This window comes from Onychomys torridus, chromosome 19 (assembly GCF_903995425.1).
Source record: "Onychomys torridus chromosome 19, mOncTor1.1, whole genome shotgun sequence".
Taxonomy (NCBI): Eukaryota; Metazoa; Chordata; class Mammalia; order Rodentia; family Cricetidae; genus Onychomys; species Onychomys torridus.
Window position 1 is genome coordinate 39,549,878 of NC_050461.1, and position 20,689 is coordinate 39,570,566.

A 20,689-nucleotide genomic window follows, 5' to 3' on the forward strand; every position below is an offset into this window, starting at 1 on the left:
TAGGCAAGGGATCTATAGGAACACCATTGGCCATTGACTCTACAGGATATAACCCATCCCTCTACTAGGGGTTTTACTTGGTGGTGTAAGATACCTAATTAGGGCATTGTTTCCCCCATTATGTGATAATCCTTTTAAATTGTTTTAATATGTGTATATACTTAAGGAAGCTTCTACTGTAGTAGACTTCCATATGGCTTTTCAGACAGCTTTAGTGTTAGTTGTCCCTCCCCATAGTCCCTCCTTTGTTCTGCCCTCTCACCCCTCACCCCCATCAGCCCTCTTAGTCTAGTTTCCCTGTTGTCTCTTTAGAACACTATACTATTTCCCTTCCTTGGAAGATACCCCCACCCTATCTCCTGCTACTTACCTGATCTCTGTGGTTAGTCTAAATCAAGCATATGTATCTAGCACTTAAAAGCTTGAATCCACATGAGAGAAAACATGCAGTGATTGTCTTTCTGGATATTGGTTACCTCACTCAAGGTGATTATCTTCCCTTCGCTTCATCTATTTACCTGCAAATATCATAATCTCATTTTTCTTAGTAGTTGAATGTAACACAAATTCTAAATGGTCTTTTAATAAAAAAAAAAAAAATCCTGGTGCCACATATTGGGGTAAATGCTGAAAGATCAGAGAGACAAAGGAACAAGCCACAGCCACCACCTCTTACCTCACCAACTCCTCAGCCTAAAAAGGCTTTCTAGCCAAAAGGCCTCCAGCCAGAAGGGGTTCCTCAGCTGAAAAGCCATTAGTTCTTGTCTTCTCACACCTTATATACCTTTCTTCACCCAGCCATCGCTTCCAGGGATTAAAGGTATATGTGCTTCCCAGTACTGGGATTAAGGGTGTGTGCCACTACTGCCGGTCTCTGTTTCTTTCCTAGACTGAGTCAATCTCATGTAGTCCTGGATGGCTTTGAACTCACAGAGATCCAGATGGATCTCTGCCTCCTGAGTGCTAAGATTAAAGGTGTGTGCTATTATGTCCAGATCGCATGGACCCCCAAAAGACCACCATGGAGACCGAATCCCGAATGTAAAAGCAAAGAGCCTTTATTTCATGGTCCCTCTGTCTGTCTGACACAGCGGTGCGAGCAGAGAGGCCTGAGCTCAGGTGGGGCAGAATTTTATCATAGCAGAGGTTGGGATGAGGGGATTTCCAGGGTCCAGGACCCTGATTGGCTAACAATTGTTTCGGGGTATCTGTAAAACAAAAAAAAAAAATAGGTGTGTGCTAGACTCAAGGACATCTGGCCACCTTATCTAATGGTCAGAATGTTTGGGATGTCAGGTACTTCGTCACCCCTGGGTGGATCCCTGGGTGGTATCAGCTTAAGGCTTTTCCTGGATCTGGGTGTTGCCTGCCAGTAAGCCTGTCACAGAAGCTGTGTCTAGGCCTCTAAGCCTGTCATGGCTGCTGTGTGGTCAAGTTATTTTGGTGCCCTTCGCATGTGCCACTACTGCCTGGCCTCTATACTTAAGCTAGTGCCTTGTTCTGTCCTCTGACCTTCAGGCAAATTATATTAGGATACACAATATATCACCATAGTCGAATAATCTTCCATGTGTTAATGTACTACACTTTCATTGTCTATTCATCAGTTGATGGACATCTGGTCTGTTTCCAATTTGTGATTATTAAGAATAGAGCAGAAATGTACATAGCTGAGCAAGAATCTCTATAGTAAGATGTAGAGTTCTTTGGGTATGTGCCCAAGCTGGGTCTTGAGGTTAGATTGATTTTTCAACTTTTTGAAGAACCTCCATGCTAGTTTCCTTAGTAGCTGTACCAATTCCTGTTCCTCGCTTTTTCTTCTATCATATTCTGGGTATCTGGTCTTATGTTGAGGTCCTTGATCCATCTGGAGTTGGTTGAATTTGATACTGGGCGATAGATACGGTTCTATCTTCATTCTACGTGCAGCAATCCCGTTTATCGACACCATTTGCTGAAGAAGCTGTCTTTTCTCTAATGCATATTTTCAGCATCTTTGTTTAAAAAAAAAATCAGGTGTCTTTAGGTATTTGGGCATGTGTCTGGGTCTTCAGTTCAGTTCCATTGATCAAACGTGTCCCTCCACCCCCAATATAATGTTTTATTACTATAGCTCTATAATACAACTTGAAATGTGGAATGGTGATACACAGTTTATTATTCGGAATAATTTTAGCTATCCTGAGGTTTTTGTGTTTCCATATGAAGTTGAATATTGTTTTCAGAAGTTTCTATGAAACATTATGTTAGAATTTTGATGAGGATTTTCTTGAATGTGTAGATTGCATTTGTAGGATGGTCATGTTCATATTAATCTTACTGACTCTTGAGCATATTGGAGATCTTTCCATCTTCTAGTGTCTTCAATTTCTTTCTTTGGTGCCTGAAAATTTTTCTTATATGAGTCTTTTACTTGCTTAGTTAGAGTGTTCCCAATACATTTTAGGGTGCTGTTGTGAAAGATATATTACCTTTATTTCTTTCTTACCCTGTTTGTCATTTGTATATAAGAAGGCTACTGTGTATGTGTGTGTGTGTGTTTTTTAATACTGTTACTTTTACTGAAAATGTTCATCAGCTGTAGAAGTTTCCCATTGGAGTCTTTAGCATCTTTTATGTATCAAATCATATCATATGCAAATAAGGATCCTTCTTCCCTATTTGCATCCTCTTGATCTCCTTCATTTGTCTCATTGCTCCAGCAAGACTTCAGGTGCTGTATTGAATGGGAATGAAGGGAATATCCTCGTCTTATTCTTGATTTTAGTGAAATTGCTTTAAGTTTCTCTTCACTTAAGTTGTTGTTGGCTGTGGACTTGCAGTAAATTGCCTTTATTATGTTGAGGAATGTCCCTTTTATCCCTAGCCTCACTGGAGCTTTTATAATAAAGGGATGTTGCATTTTGTGAAACATCTTTTTTGTATATAATGAAATGATCATGTATATTTTTGTCTGTCTTAGTTAGAGTTTCTATTACTGTGAAGAGACATCATGACCCTCTTATAAAGGAAAGCATTTAATTAGGGCTGGCTTATAGTTGTAGAGGTTTAGTCCATTACCATCATGGCAGGAGGCATAGCTGTGTGCAGACAACATGGTGCTGGAGAAGGAGTTGAGAGTTCTACATCTGGATCTGCAGGCAACAGGAAAAGACTGACACAGTAGCCAGGCTTGAGCATTTGAGACCTCAAAGCCCGCCTCTGCAGTGTTACATTTCCTCCAGCAAGGCCAGGAGTCTCCTACTAGTGCCAGTTGCTACCTGGGATGGGCACTTGCCCTGAGGTCACCAGTCCTATTCCATCCAACATCGGGCTTTTCTTTAGTCTGTTTGTCCCCTTGAACACGGGATTTAGCTCTATTCCACTTCCAGTGCCCCTTTTCTCCATGAATTGTACATTTTGTATTTTCCCTTGCTCGGCTTGCTCCTTTTCATTATAGTTCTTCATAAGAGTGAACACTGATGGCCACAGGACAGAATCAATACTAGGCTGTTTTGAAATTTCCTCCACCAGTGCTAGTAAACTAAAACTCTTCAGTTTAGCTTCAGACAGATTTTTTTGGTCAAGGGCAAAAAACAGCCACATTCTTAGCCAAAATATCACAAGAATGGTCTCTAGGCCATATCTGGAACCTCTTGAGTCAGGCCCCAACAGTTCAAATCACCCTCAGCACCACTGTCTTCCGTGTTGCTACTAGGATGGCCCATTAAGCTCTACTTAAGGCATTCAACTACTCTTCTAACCCAAAGTTCAAAAGTTCACATTTCTCCAAACACCTATTATGATATAGATATCTGAATATGAAATTTCATTTTTAATTTTTATTAATTTTTGAGAAATAGTAATAGATAATCATTTAATAGCCTGCACATAGCAAACGTTAAATAAAAGACAACTATCAAAAAAACGATCCATTTTGGACAACACAGATGTGACCTATTTTCCTAAAAATTTCCTTATTTTTCATTTGAAGTTTGTTTTAAAAAAAGAAATGTCATGTGTAAAGAATGTGTAGACCATGCCAGGCAGTGGTGGCACACGCCTTTAATCCCAGAACTCAGAAGGCAGAGCCAGGCAGATCTCTGTGAGTTTGAGGCCAACCTGGTCTACAGAGCAAGATTCAGGACAGGCACCAAAACTACACAGAGAAACCCTGTCTCTCGGAAGGAAAAAAAAAAAAAGAAGAAAGTGTAGACCTGGTGGGTACTGTCCTAAAGAAATGATATTTACTGTCATCAAAAACTTTTTTTTAAAGACTTCTTTATTTATTATGTATACAGAAGAGGGCGCCAGATCTCATTACAGATGATTGTGAGCCACCATGTGGTTGCTGGGAATTGAACTCAGGACCTCTGGAAGAGCAGTAGGTACTCTTAACCTCTGAGCCATCTCTCCAGCCCCATCAAAAACTTTTTAAGAAAATTAAAAAAAAAAATTATAGCAATGATTTCAAGAAATAGCCTGCTTATTAGATGCATTAGGTGGAATTTTGTTTATCATGTGAGTGGAGGAAAATAAAAATGCTTAACAATTATATTTCAAAATGTCTGCTTCAAGATTGTATATGTATTATATACAGATGTTGAAGAAAATGAAGATGCTGGTGCCACCTCTCTGCCCACTCAGCCACCTCAGCCATCATCATCTTCAACATATGACCCAAGCAACTTGGCACCAGGCAGCTACAGTGGGATACAAATTCCTCCAGGTGCACATGCTCCAGCTAATACACCCGCAGAAGTGCCGCACAGCACAGGTATGAACTCAGTACTGTGTCCCCATTTTCATAAAACCTAGAGCTCTGAAACTGGAGATAGCTCAGTGGGTAAGAGCAAGCTGCACAAACCTGAGGACCTTAGTTCAGATTTCAGCACTCACATAAAAAGTTGGCCATGGCCACATACACAGCTATAACCCAATAATAAAGAATGTGGAAACAAGAGAATATATAGGGCTTGCTACTAGCTTAGCTCCAGGTGTTTTTGAGAGACTCTACCTTAAAGAAAGGCAGAGAGGAGTAGAGCAGAGGATACCCAGTGTCCTCTGGCCTCAGCACACTCATTCGCATACACATACACATACACCACTCTCAGGGACCACACATACATAGGCACCATGCACTTGCACCACACACTCAAAAGTGTATATGCTTCACACACAACACACATGCACCACACACTCATAAATGCATATGCCCACACACGACACACCTTCATGCATGCACATATAGCACACTCAGGCATACACACACAAAATGTTTTTAGAAATAACAATACTTATATTTGGTCCACATAATGATGTTAATAGAGTTTGATCCTTAAATTCTGTTTACTTTTGTTTTTAGTATTTATTGCAGTCTAAATTTTGGAGCAGTGACAGGTGCTTATATGTATTGATTACTGTTTGCTTCTTACTTACTAATAATGTTTTCTGTACATTATAGAAATGGCTCTTTTCTTTTTGTCTCCTTCCCTGTCCCCCGCACTGTAGCTTGAGAATAGTTCTGCAGTACTAGTTTCTCACTGGGTTTGTTAGTCGGGACCCGTCTGTGGTAGCACGGTTAGGATGCTACCTCTACCTCTACATGGTCCGTTGACATTGATGGCGAGTAGGCTTGGAGGTCGAGAATATGGGTGACAATAAAATCACAGGTGAACCTAACAAAAACATGACTTAGAAATGACAAGACGAGCTGTCTTCTGTCTTTGAATTCATCGGTGCATTACATGTGTCTTATAAAGAAAGATGTAACGAAACTCCTGTCCAGTGATAGCAGTGTCAGTAGATGAAGACTATGACACGTAGGCACAGGTACTCTTCATCCACTTGTATCATTGACAGAACATCTCCAAACGAGAGCCATATACAGCTAATGTTTAAGCTCTGGTATAATTTGGGCTTGTTTGTTGATTTTTTTTCCTAAAAATTGTTCATAAAATTTTGCTTTTACCTCAGCACCAGAGTAACCTCTGGTGTTGATCTGTACAGTATCCTCCAGTTTTAATTACTGGTTGAGAGTCAGCCTAAGAGCCCCGATTGTACTATTTCTGGGACACTGTACTGCTTACTTCATGGGCTTTTCTTTGTCAGCCTCGTTTTACCTATACCACTTAGGTCGTCTTGCATGAGTATCATACTAGTTAAAATTTATTTTCACCATTAAAATAGCAATTATATTTTTCTTCTATTTTGAAACCTCATGTTTTCTGTTTATATTGCTTATACATTGACTTTATTATTGAAGAAATTGATCATTGGATCTCTGGTCTCTCTTATGTCCTCACTTAGCATAGTTCACCTGGCTTTCAAGGCTTTATGGTGTGTACCATGACATAGCTAGTGCAGCCCGTGTGAGTTTGTTTTGTACGTATACTTCATGAAACAAACACTGTTTGAAATACATCATTTCTAATCTAAGTGCTTAAGCAAAGTCAGCTACCCCAGTGAATCTGCCCTAGGTGAATGCTGGTCAGACTGGAAGAGTAGACACTGGCGTTTTTACAGGATAAGCATGCCATGCATTTGAAGTCAAACCACTATGTCTGAAATAGCTCTACTGGCATCTACTTCTCTCACCTGTGTTTTTCTTCTTTCTGAGATGAAATTGGTATCATACTTGTTTCTCATGTTTATTTTAATTATTATAGCATAAAATTGACTAATTCTTACCCATAACACATAAATAAGCATCCCACAAATCAGCTTCTTTTCCTTTTCTTTTTCCATCTTCCTTCTTTCTGTGCCAAGGAGACAGGACTCTCAATGGCAAGTTAATGGGTATCCAAAATCATTCTGTGAATCAAGACGACTGTCGTATGTCAGTGTAGAATGTACAGGAAGATTACCTGAAAAGTGCTACTGTAGAAACAGGTCTGAGGACAGCACTGTAGTAGAGTCAGTCACCTGGGTAAAATGTAGACTTGCTTTGTATGTGAAACAACACACATTTTGTAGGAGGACTGCTTGATTGACTTTATATATAATTGCCATTTTTGTACAATGAAAACATTACGTTCTTGATAGCTTCATATGGTCCTACTAATAGTCAGCGTTTATTGTTGGGAACATTCGAGACGATAATATTAGGAGGTGAAATTTAGGAAGTATTCTAGTATTGTTGGTTATTTTTCACTCTGACTCTTTGGGGGACTCAAATAATCACACACAGAGACTTTTTCTTCTTATAAATGCCCAGCTTTAACCTGGTTTGTTTCTTGCTAGCTTTTCTTAAATCATCCTATCTGGGCTTTTATCTTAATGTATACCTTCCTTTAATTCTTACTCCGTGACTTTCTGTGTAGCTGGATGGCTGACCCCTGGAGTCCTCTTTCTCCTCTTGCTCCTCGACCTCTTCCCAGATTTCTCCTCCTATTTATTCTCTTTGCCTGCCAGGTCTGCTCATCCTCTCTCCTGCCTGGCTGTTGACTGGTCAGCTCTTTACTAGACCATCAGTTCTAGACAGGCACAGTAAGACAGCTTCAGATTTCAACGAATGCAACATAAAAGAACGCAACACATTCTTGCATTCTTTAACAAATGTTCCACAGAATAAGCAAATGTAACATAAGTTAAAATATTATTCTACAATATTCTAATTTGCACAGTACATTTTAGTCTGGTTAACAAAGACGTGTGGTGGTTGTGTGTTCTCACTCCCTCTCTCCATGTACATATTTACAAATGTACAAAAAATATAGCATTTTATATATCCTAATTACCCTTTCCCCATCCTCCTCTTTCAGTCATCAGAGAAAGAAATGAAAGTAAAACTTCTGAGAAACATACTCAGTGAAGAATGAGAATTTAAACTCAAGGCTCTGGCTTCATTTAGTTAGTTGCTACCTCCTTTCTGTCCTTTGTCTGTGATCCTTGGTAGACAAGGATCTAAAAGCTTTTCAAATCCAAAGCTGCTTTCTCAGTGGCATGCCTCTATTTAGTTATTAAGTTTAGATGTTGGATCTCCTCTTACCTCCAGGGTTTTTTCTGTGGCATTTATTCAGTTCATAGCTGTCAAATAAAAGAAAGCAATAACATTTTTAGTTTATAAACATAACAGATGTTTCCCCTCTTGCTCACTTTAAGAGTGATTTACCTTCTCTCATGAAATGGGTCCAGGATACACTTTTATCAAAGGGAAATCCTTGAGATAGCTGAGAAGAATAGTGTGTACTCATTTACAAGTCTTAGTTCTTCCACAAGAAAGCAGTGGGTGCAAGGAGGGCAGGAATAGAGGTTGGTTAGCAGTGTTGCCCCTGTGCCCCAGCCACTGAGCAGACATCACCTGGGGACACTAATAATGTTCACCTTATCTCTCAAAAACCTGTGTTTCTGCAGTCTGTGTTACAGAAAGCCTTAGCAGAAAGTCAGACTACTTAAGTGTGATAGAATTGTGTTAATGCTGCTGACTTTTTTTTTTTTCCCCTTTCTGAAACAGGGTCTCACTATGTAGCCCTGACTGGCCTGGAGCTCTCTATGTAGATAAGCTGGCCTCTAACTCACATAGATCCTCCTGCCTCTGTCTTTGGAGTAGTAGGATTAAAGGTGTGCGCCACCACATGCGGCCACTGCTAGCCGTTTTGCCTCTCACCAAATTACACTGCAAACCTGAGCTCTGTCAGGAGTTGTGGAGGGAGAAGTTAGGCTTTTGGGTTCTGTGATGTGTCATTTGCTCATTGACATCCTGGCCTGTGTTTTTCTCTCAGGGCCATTTCCCCTGGTTACATGGAGGGTCCGTCCCATCTGGTCTCCTACTTCCTTACCTTTGCGTCTCTTATTCATAGGTTAGAGCAGCAATGTCTTCCTCCCTTTGCACTATGTTGCAAGGCTCTGTCTAAATTTGGGAATCTAGCTTCTCTAGCTTCCTAACCACCTCTCATGTCTCCCTTCTCAAGAGTTTCTTCCTATGCCATTTAGTCTATAAAACAAGTTAGTTAACTAAAAATGCTACAGTATTCTTGAACGTGAATGGATGCTTTCTAATATGCTGCTTAAGTATAACTTAGAAGTTACTTTCTGACATAATACTTGCATTTTATTGAGTAACAGAAAAGAATAAATATCCAAGCTCATTGCTTTCCTCTGGGAGTGGATTTTAAAAAGATCACCTCACTCCAGCATATTACAGCCTAAAAGTTGCAACCATTGTGCAGATTTCAAGAAGGACCTATCCAAATCCAAAAAAAAAAAAAAAAAAAAAAAAAAAAAAAAAAAAAAGCAGACTACAGCATGCAGTGAATAAATAGTAACCTGAAAACATTACCAACCTACCAGGTATTTTTGAGCTTACGTCAATCCAGTATTTGGTGGCGGCAAAAGGGCAGACCTGCCTCTGCTTCAAGGCAGACAGGAAGAGACATGTTCAGACTATTGTGCCTCAGGCATGTGCAACTGAATGACTGAACAAAAACTTAGTAAGATTTACACTGCCTTTTCAAACATTATTCACATAAAATAATCTTTCATAACTAAGCAGTCTCTACGAACCCTACTGTGTTCTTACTACAGCTTGTTACATACACATCATTATTTGAACGTTATCCTAGGATGCCGGCCAGAAAGTGTGGCCTTCCTTGAAGGAGTTGGTTGAAAGATTTAATCTATGGAAGAGTATGAGTCGCTTGGGAAGGGGTGTCTTACCTGCTTGGAGAATGTGGACAGCCGTTGCACTTAATCTATGGCTGCTGCAAAGCACTAGGCTTGACAAACAGCCCCTCAGATCTCCTAGCTTTCTAACATTCACTGTGAGGCCCGGGCTGGTCTGGCACTCAAAGAGATCTGCCTGCCTCTGCCTCCTAAGTCCTGGAATTAAAGTCATGCACCACCATGTTTGGCTTTCTGACAGTCTTTTTATTGTTAACTTTATATGTGCCTTTAAATATTTGTGGGAAAACATATGTCACATGTTATTTAATATCCTTTGTTAGCACTCATCAAAATTAAGCAGAATGTCACTGAATTGTTCACTAAAAATTTCATGTGTCTTCTGGCTTTGCAGTGATAGTACTGTAGTAATGTGTGTAGTAGGAAAAGTGTAAAAACATGATTTTGTTAGTAATGAGTTGTTTTGTAAATCATGATCCATGCATTGAAAAGAAGCATTGTAGGGCCATTAAAAAGGAAGCAAGGATTGTATGTATTAATCTGGAATTACACCTGCTAAACCGTATGAACTACAAAGCACACAGAGCAGTATGCTATGCAGAACTAATTACTATTTGCAAGACACATGCTATACAGAATTTCGTTGTCAGAGATCACTTGGCTTCTGGAATTAATCAGCTTGTCTTTGTTTACTTTCCCTGCTGACTGAATCATTGTAGTCTTCTTTTGTAAAATTTCAGTGCATTCTGCTAATTTTTTAGATGACTAATAGCATCTAGAATACAGTGCTAGTTATTCATTCACTATGACAGCGTTGACAAGTCTTAGTAGGAAGTCAAGGCACTCACTCATTTACCTATAAGAAATACCATCTTTAAAACATTAACTGGAGAATTGCAGTGTTCCATTTCACACAGTTATGAACTGTACTCTTCTGCCAACTTAAAATAAATCATAATTATGTTTCACTTTGTCCTCAAGGGTACTTATCAGGCTAAGAGATTAAAAGGTGGGAAGGGAGTCTCTTCCTTTAAAGATATATGGCAAGCTTTAATTAAGAAGCAATGTGACCACTTGGTCATATACATATAAGTAATATGATATGGGATGAGCAGGTCACTGTTATGAATATATACATCAACAACAATTAAAATGAGGCATTGATTTTAGAGAGAAGAGGGGTGCATAAAACTGGTTGGAGGTAGGAAAGAGAAGGGGGAAATGGTGTAATTATATCTTAATTTCAAAGAATTAAGAAAACAATTTGAAGCACTAGTCATGAAGGTCAATACTCATATTTTCCTGCATATTTTCTGTTCCAGTTTGTAAAATAAGTTCATATCAATGCATCAGAATGAAGAAAATATTGAAATAGTGGAATAATTACCAACCCTTGGCTTCTTTCTGTGGCAGCAATCTTAACAGGTCTTATTAATAAAAAGCCAGGGGCCAATTATTGGGGTGAATGCTGGAAAGTCAGAGAAACAGAACAAGCCACAGCTTCCTCACCTCGCCAGTTCCTTAGCTGGTCTTGTTTCCTTAGACTGCAAGCTTCTGTGTCCTCATCCCAATGGCTCTCAGCTGAACTCTGCTGCTCCAAAGCCTGAATGCTTAACCAGCCAAATGCTTAACTAGCTCTGGTCTTCACGCCTTACATATCTTTCTCTTTGTGCCTCACTCCCTGGGATTAAAGGCATGTGTCTCCATCCTTGAACACACAGAGATCCGCCTAGCTCTGCCTCCCAAGTGCTGGGATTAAAGGCGTGCACCACCACCGCCCAACTTCTGCTATGGCTTGCTCTGACCCATTTTCTAGCCACCATTTCTGGCTCTGTTCTAGTGGCTGTCTGTTCTCTGACCCCAGATAAATTTATTAGGGTACACAATATTGTGGAGAACACAATACCACCACACCTAATACTTTATTAGGGGATGAAGTACTTTCTGCCTATCTCTGGTTTTGATTCACAGGTGTAACAAGTAATACCGTGCAACCTAGTCCACAGACTGTTCCAGCCATCGATCCTGACCTGTATACATCTTCCCAAGGTGAGTCATCTGGCTTTCTGTAGGCTGCATTGTGTCTCTCCTTATTTGGAGTGGTGTTTGTAACTGTTCCTTGGGTGTACCGTATAAATTTGAGTATAGAGGAAATTCAGAAGAAGCTCTTTTCACTGTCTCTGCTAGATTGTCAAGTGAACCAGGATTCTATAAGGTGGTCAGAGAAACCACATCCAAAGATACTCTGTTTTCTTTTCTTTGCTGTTCTTTTCTCATTGATCTGTATTAGATCTAATGACACAGATGTCTAGCCACAACCACAGTGAAAGCTTATGCTCGGTTACTTTCCTTCATTTCAAAATCACTATGTATTGTCATTGTGATTTGCCTTATCTGCACTACATTATTACATTATCCAAAAAGGAAAGAACTAACCATGATGAAAATCAGCTGTCTTCAGTTCAGTGGTTCAGTATTTGGTTGACTCATGATAGGTTGATGTAATCTTATTTACTTTTCTGATTTCTCTCTACTTTTTTGCCTCTAGTTGGATTGGAGGCATATTTTGATTTCTTACTCAGAGTTCAAGTCTTCTTATTGCTCATGGAAAACCAAAGCATGGTACTGGCATAAACCCTATACCAGAGTAACAGAATGGATGTCAGGGAATGAACTTAGAACTATGCATCTCCAATTAACCTGTTCTCAACAAAGGGTCCAAACACAGCCTCTTGAGTAAATGGTGATGGGAAAACTGGGTATCTCCATGCAGAAGGTTAATGTTATCCCCTTCTAGCTCTTGTACAAAAATCAAGCAAAAATCTTTCGAAGACAAGACCTCACACTTGGAAATCACTGGAGAAAGCAGAGATGAAATACTAGTAGACATTGGTGGGCCAGTGACTATATGTGTATATGACTCCTAAAGGACAGGAAATGAAGGCAGAAGTTGACAAATGGTATTAACCCCAAAGTAAAACAGGCAACAGTGAAGAGACAGCCCATAGAATGGGGACATATTTCCTAATTCACCAACTGACAAAAGACTAATATATAGAATACTTAAGTAAAGTAAGAACTGCAACCAAAAATAGGCTCATTTCAAAATTAGCAAATTGTAGGACAGTGGTGGCAAATGACTGTAATCCAGCACTCAGGAGGCAGAGGAGGCTAATCTCTGAGTTAAAGGCCAGTCTGGTCTACAGAATGAGTTCCAAGACAGCCAGGGCTACACACATAAACCCTGTCTCAGGAAAAAAAAAAAAAAAAAAAAAAAAATTAAGTGATCTAAATAAACACTTGCAAGAAGTTGAAATGACCAACAAATATCTTTAGCTATCTGTGAAATGCAGATCAAAACTATATAAATAGTAATGATGTGGAGATTAAGGAACTTTTGTATACTATTATAGGATATTAGTTAAGACAGTCATGTGGATTGTGAATAATAGTCCAGAGGTAACACTAGAACAGATCTTGCATGGGATCCAGGTATCCTGCTTCCAGGTTTCCAGATGTATTTTCAAAGGAAATAAATCCATAAACTAGAAAGGGAACTGTACACTGTATTCACATGTTGCTGTTCACAGTAGCTAAGATAGAATCATCCTGGATGGCCATTGGGGCAAATTAGCGAGTAAAGAAAATCTGGTATTTGTGTCTTGGTTAGCTTTCTGTTGCTGTGATAAAACATCATAACCAAATCAAACTGGGGAGGGAACGGTTCTTTTCATACTACACTTATCAGCCATCACAAAGAAAGTCAGGGAAGGGACCTAGAGGAAGGAACTGAAGCTAAAGCCATGGAGGAATTCTGTTTCTGGACTTCTCCTCATGACTTACTCAGCTTGCTTTCTTAGAGCACACAGGACCACTTGGCAGCCCAAAAGTAGTGCCGCTCACAATGAGCTGGGCCCACCCCATCTATCAAGAAGATGTACCACAGGCTTGCCTATGGCCCTGTCTGGTGGGAGCAGTTTTTTAGTTGAGGTTTCCCCTTCCATAATGACACTGTTGTGTCAAGTTATAAAACTAGCCAGCACAGTATGTAAATTGTAAGCACAAAATGTAAGCTATTGAACCATGAAGATGAGTGAAATCCTATGGTTTGCTGCCAAATTAATGGAACCAGTTGAACTATAGGACATGAACCCAAAGAAGCCGGGATAGGAAGACAAGTAGTGTGTTATCTCATTCATAGAAGCTGAGCATTTAAATGGCAGGTGATGATCTGTGCATGCTATTTGCCTGTGTTCAGATAGCATGTGAACCCCATTAGTAGATACAACAAGCACCTGTTAATCAGAATTTAAATTAAGTTAGGATAAAACAGGGGTTAAGTCATTGAAATTGAAAATAAATACTTTAAAAAAATTTACCTAAAACAGACCACATGCTTAAAAGTAGAATACCCCTTGATGCTTTTCCAAAGTAGAGAACCTGTCCACACAGAACACTGCATCCAAGTGTTAGTGCTATCTTTATTCATTTTTACCAAAACTGAGAAAGCAGCTAAGATCTCCATCCTTGAAAAAGGGATAAAGTGTAGAATACACTGATGATATAACATCGTCCTGTGTTAAATGCAAACGAGCTGTCCAGCCTTTTAACAGAAGGAAAGGAAACTTAAATGTCTGTTACTAAGTGAAAAATATTACTAAATGAAAAACCAGTCCACTGGCTCACTAGTCACTTGTTTTATTAGTCTAAAAGCTCTGTGCTAATATACTTAGGTGAGCCCACATTGTCAAGACAATTTACTAAAGACAAAGTAAAAGTTCAGTGTACAAACAGATGGCTGAAACCAGAACTTCCTCTGTGGTGAAATTTGTCATTGCACCTTCTCCCTGATGGCTTTCGTATTAAATAAAATGCTTGCTTCCGGTCCTGGAGAACAAAACAACACAATAAATACAAAAAGACTACATACTGTGTGATCCCAACTATGACACAAAAGAGGCAAGAGAGTGGAGGCAGTGAAAAGGTCGATATTTGTCAGTTGTGGTGAGGAAAACAGGCATGGACAGGAGGATAGAGAACAAGAATCTCCCTGCTGTGAGGAAGGATTCTGTTAATAACAGGCGTTGGGTTCATTGGTTCAAGCACACTGAATGCACAAAACCAAGAGGGAACCACACAGTGGCCTCAGGATGATCATAATGTGTCAGTGAAGGTTCATCACTGAAATCACTACTACTGATGCTGGAAATGGAAGAGCTTTGCATGTATGCAGCAGGGATTATGAGAAAGTCTGCCTGCCTCTCAATTTTGCTGTGAACTTAGAACTACTCTAAAAATTTGTCTGTTTTCAGAAAAGTAATACAGATTTCTATACTGACTCCTCAGGCCATCATCACCATATGTATTTCCCGTATCCTTTCCTGCTCTACATATCCCTTAGTAGTGTTTAATAACTACCATGTTTCAGGAGCATACTTGCTGTGCTAATGTGTAAATGCATTGACACTGATGTATATAAAATACTGTTGTAATGAATTTGTGACTGCTCCCAAGGGGAAAAAATGGAAAGGAAAAAAGTTTCAAAGTTGAGTATTTTTTTACCCTGCATATTATTAGAATATGAATAAAAAACTTACCTCTGTTTTTTGAGTCTTAAAATGTTAAAATATCTGAAAAATATTGAATGTTGTTACCTGACCTGTATCCTTTATTGCTCTTGCCATAATTGGCATCTTTGGACGGTGACTTTTTATAAAGATTCAGAACTGTGCTTCTGTTTGCCTGTGTCTTGAGTGGTCTGTTCAAATCAGTAATGGAGTATATTCCAGTGATATTAGCCAAAGCACTCTAATTTCTAGAACTACATCAATTGGAAAGACCCATTTGGAAATATTTCCAGTTACTCGTCCTGTCCTCTATAGTGGCATTAGATGAATGAATCCTGGGAAAGGAAGGATGCTTTTGTCAATGGAGCAGTCAGTGATTTTGCTTTCCCTCTGAATATGTCTTTGCCCCAGTGCTTGACCCACTGTCCTTACCACAGCAGCAGAGACTGGCAGCTAAACTGCTGTCCTCTGCCCATTCTGGCCCTGCTCTGAAGGGTGGAAGCCTCGTATAAGATGGTCTTGGTCCAAAGCTGTCTTCACAGGGTCTCAGACTGCCTGAGAGAGATGCCAGGTTAGATATCACTACCTGGGACCATGTGGTGCTTTCTCACCTGTGCTCTGTAGAGAAAACAGCTTTTACTTGGTTCAGTAAGACTGTCTGTATGATCCTGAGTATAAGATTAGTACACTGAATTAAACTGCCTCCTTTCTTGTTTCTTCTACCTTCTCTATTGAAATTTTATGTTTTCATAGAAAGCAGGGGACAGAGTTTATTTTTAATTCATAATAAAAGTTAAGTTCTTATATTTCATTATGGGGGACTTAATTAAATTTATTTCTTAAATTAAGGAAAGCCTGGTATGTTACAAAAGTAATTATTTTGCATGGCTCAGTTAAGTTCTTTAAATTGTTGAAAATAAGCCAAACAGCTCTGTATGTCTAGAAATTACATTTTGAATATGACTCTACATATTGATTTTTATCATCCAATTACTTTCTTTTATATATGAATTATGTGTGTCCATAAGCTTTGTATGTCATTTTTGGTAGTGATATTTCATTTACACTTTATTAACATTGAGATGACTTCAAAAAAAGCTAAGATGTTTATACCTTAAAATAGTTTGATTATTGGTGAATAAGTTTAGTTTATGAAAATAAAATAATATTAGCTTTTCTATTATGCATCTTTTCTCCTACTAATGAGGTAAGTGATGTGTCAGAAAACAGAACTAACATTAACGTAGGAAAGATGAGGTTGTTCTGGGCATCAAAGCTTCTTTCCCAACATGTATGGTGCATATAGGGTACTTGCATTAACTTTAACTACAATGGAAGGAGAGAGAGACCATCAGAGCCCAAGAGGGCAGTGGTAAGTGCACTCGGTCTACACAGTGTTCTGCTCTAAGGGAGTGTCTATCCAGGTGGGCAGTGGTAAGTGTACTTGGTCTACACAGTGATCTATCTACTCTAAGGGTGTGTCTATCCAAGTGGGCAGTGATAAGTGCACTAGGTCTACACCGTGATCTATCTACTCTAAGGGTGTGTCTATCCAAGGGGGCAGAGCCTCAGTTATTTTGAAAAACCATTGAGAATCTAGGAGATATTTTTAGCAAAGTATAAACTGAAGTGCATGTGACAAAATTGTGAACGGAAGTGAAGTTGGTGTCTTTAGGTTTGGTTGCTGTGGTAAATAACAACTTACTAAACTACTAGCAGATGGTAGTGAACTATGCTTGAATATTTCGTATACAGTTGTAGTTCTACTCATTTGGTGATCTGTGTTACTTGTCAAGCAAGAGAGAAATTCAAGGAAATTTAAAAAATGTTGTTAAATGAGAATGTCTAATTACGTTAATCTTGTGCTAATTCAATGATGATTTGAAGGCTTACTCCATGTAGCACCCTGCATGTTTACTGTATGTAAATTTGTAATATGTAAATAAAATCTGGGATTTAATTAGTGTTTAACTGTTGGAGAACTGTATTGAGAATTGGGAAATAAAGGCACTGGCACTAAAAGCGGCCTTTCCCAACTTATTCAGTGAGCCACTGAGCTGGGGACTGCCAGGAGTCTTGTACAAATTCACACTAAAAATACATGTAGTGTATCAGCACTTGCTTTGGAAGGTGGTAAGATTTGTTAGGATTTAGTGTCAGCCTACCTACAGTTGCGACCTCCTTACAAGAGAATGTCATAGTTTGCTATTTCCATCAATGGCAAAAAGTAAGAATTAAAGACCACCTAAAAGGAATCTGTGTATCCGTATAGCCTTAAAAACAATTTGAGTGTGCTGCCTGTTCTTTTTCCTGTGCTTCTGCCTTCTTGTCGGGCTACCATTCTCAACATTTCCCATACTAAAGTAGTAAGTGAATAAATGTCCATTTGTTTGTCTCTCTTCCAAAGACAAAACACTGTTTTTTCTTACCTCAGAAATACATATATACAAAGAGGTGTGTATCTTAGATTAAGTGAATAATGTATTTTTACTGAAATTATTTAGTTGGATTCTTGCATATTACTCATCTGTAAGTAGGAAACTGCTGGAAATAAATTTTGGAGAATTGTTTTGTAATGACTATTCATGTTTAGTTGTGTGTTTTAATGATAAGAATTTTGGGGGATGGCCCAAAGTTTTTTGTTTTTGGCTTTTTTTTACATGAATGAAGCAAAATGTAGAATATTTTAATGCTTGAAAAAATGATAATGTTCATCATAGAGTATGCTATCCCACCCCCTCCTTTTATTAGAGGATATATTTATATTCTAGCTCAAATGAGGGCTAAAGGGTTTAGTCTGTTTGTGGTGTTCCATGAAGAGAGAGCCTCAGCAGTCTAATATAAACACCAAGCTGCTTTGCTTGTTTTACACAGCCAGTCTTCTCCCCCTCACAGTTAATTTGCTAAAATACAGACTTCTGGTTTGTTATTTATTGGTGGAAAAGTGTATGCATAGAGTGTGAATAGGCACCTACTTAGATACAGCACAGCCTGATGTAATCTGTGGTATGTCTGAATGTGCTTCTTGTAGGGGATATCCGCCTGACCCCAGAGGACTTTGCTAGAGCTCAGAAGTACTGCAAATACGCTGGCAGTGCACTACAGTATGAAGATGTGGGCACTGCAGTGCAGAACCTACAGAAGGCTCTCCGGCTGCTGACAACGGGCAGGGAGTAAAGCCTCTGTGTGAGCAAGCCATGTGTTGTCAACATCTGGAACTAACCGTCTGTCACACTTTGCTCAGCCTTCTGGGAGCATGGATTGACAGAAGACTGCAGTTCCACTGAGTAAGACAATGACTCCTCTGTGTCTCCGATTCCTAGGGAAGCATTCTTCAGCTGCCTCAGCCAGGTGTCATTGTCCACTTAGTGGACCCAGTAATCTCTGAATTTATAAGAGCTGATGTTAGCATTGAACCCTGCTTCAGAAAACGAAAAGGTCCCTGTAGAAAATCATGTCGGGTATAGGCTTTCTTAATTTATATACACTAAAGGAAGTTTTTGAAAAATCTGTAATATTTGGACAAACCATATTATGTTGCTATAATATTCTAAATTAAACTTTTAATAAAGATTGCCAGAATATTCTGGATTGGAGATCCTGGGTTTTTGGTATATTTTTTAACCCCCTTAGGATTTGTAAGGCAAATGTGAACATCCAAAAATGATAAATGAATGATAACAGAGATGAAATGCAGCTTACATTCATGTTTAGCTATAATTGGGCAAAAACCAAGGTCATTGAAGTAAATACAAGGTGGAGAGGTAGAAAAATAACTTTATTACTGAAAAGTGACACTGGCTTCCACTGACTTCCTCTTACCCAATGACACATGAAGTGGATTACTATCCTTCAGTAGCACTTGATTCATGTATTAGGAAATGAAAAAAGGAAGTTCTCCAAATGCTTGTAAACTGGACAATGCTTTAAAGATGCTCTTCTGCTCTTGTGGAATTTTAGAGAGGGGATAAAGCAGGCCAGAGGACTTGAGGGTCCTGGTCAAGTTGATAAGTTTTATAGGGGTATTGCACCACCTGCAGGTGCGCTCTGTGAACATTGATACAAGGATACTTCTAACTTTTTTTAGTGTACTGCAGAGACAAACATGTTGTGAATTTGCATGATAGAAATATCTTTTTTCTTACATGTTCTTAATTAAAAGGTGAATTTGATTCACCTGAAATTTGTCTAGTCCATTTCAATTATGCTATTTAGATTAGAATTCTTTAGAGTAGGGGACATAGACTCTATTTATCACAGGGAATGGCAGGACATGCTCCATAGGCTCTGATAACATAGGGGACATCAGGCCCTGGCACATAGTATGTATTTAACACAGGTCAGCAGGCCATGGCCTATAGACTTCACCTCTCATATAGGATCTTATTTGAATGACACCACACCCATTCATTTATGTTTTGTCCAGGTGGCTTTCACAGTTGCAGAGTTACATGGCTTGTAAGTCTGAATGTTTCCTATCTAGCCCTTTAAGGAAAAAAATGGGCTGGAAAATCTCTTCTAACCTGCTTGAGAGAAGAACCACCAACTCGTTCTCATTGGCGTCAGTTTTCCTCCCCATTAGTGTGTATGTGCACACTTTGTAGAATGGATAGACATAGTGACTCAGCTGTCAATATCATCACAAAGAATCCACAATGTACATCTCCTGGAAAGTTCTCTCATGAAGTAAACGTCACTCTGGCTCAGCATTTATGTCTGGAAATGCAGTGCTCTAGTATGGTTCTATAGAACATCATAGTTAAAAAATTCTGGGATGGTTGATCTTCTCAACAGGCATAATATAATGTAGCAAATTTAAATGCAAACATAGACATGTTTGCACATTGGAAGTAAAACTGTCACTTCCTGTTTTACTCCCAGGTGACAGAGCTCATTCAGGTAAGGAGATAACCGTGAAGGACGCTGGTACAGCCCAGAGCCCCTCTCTGTGAGATGGAAGGGGCACCACTAGAGTTGGCTTGTAGAACTGTATGAAATGCCATGTGCACAGTGCTTAGCACACGGTAGCATTCTTTATACATGTCAGTTATTCATTCGGATGCATTAAAATGATGCAAAATACTAATGGTAATTTATTTTTCAAATAATCAGGAAATATTTGCTTGCAGGGGAGGGGTTGAACTATATTTAATGTCTTTGTATATATTTCTCCCTATAAGTTAGGGTGCATTTTCTGATGTAATGGGATGAGCATTTTGCAAATATAAAGTGTACCTCAGTTTACATTCTAAGGGAAAGGAAATGGCCATCTTTAATAAAAGTTATTACATGTTGTATTTGATTAGTGTTTCTTGAGGATGTCTCTTAGAAATGTAGTTCTCAGGTGCTTCCTCAGCTGTATCAGTCAGAAACTCCAGCAGTGGGACTCAACTTTCTGTGCTTTCCGAGATACTTTGTCTAGTGACCGTAAAGCTTGAGTGGGTTAGCCCTGTCCGTATAAAAGGAGAACGGGAGACAAAGGTGAGATTGCCAAAGCAGTACTTCTCGAGAGGGTGCAGGCC

The 20,689-nt window shown here is 39.2% G+C and overlaps 1 protein-coding gene across 1 annotated transcript in view; it reads left to right on the forward strand.

Annotated features, from left to right (window-relative positions):
• Vta1 (vesicle trafficking 1) overlaps positions 1–18,763 on the forward strand; it is a 59,010-nt gene extending 40,247 nt beyond the window's left edge. The window contains exons 6-8 of the mRNA XM_036169083.1: positions 4,580–4,756; positions 11,572–11,649; positions 18,199–18,763. Of these exons, the coding sequence (XP_036024976.1) occupies positions 4,580–4,756; positions 11,572–11,649; positions 18,199–18,344 (401 nt within the window). The 3' untranslated portion in view covers positions 18,345–18,763. The remainder of the gene's footprint in view (positions 1–4,579; positions 4,757–11,571; positions 11,650–18,198) is intronic.
• The last annotated feature ends 1,926 nt before the right edge of the window (positions 18,764–20,689 follow it).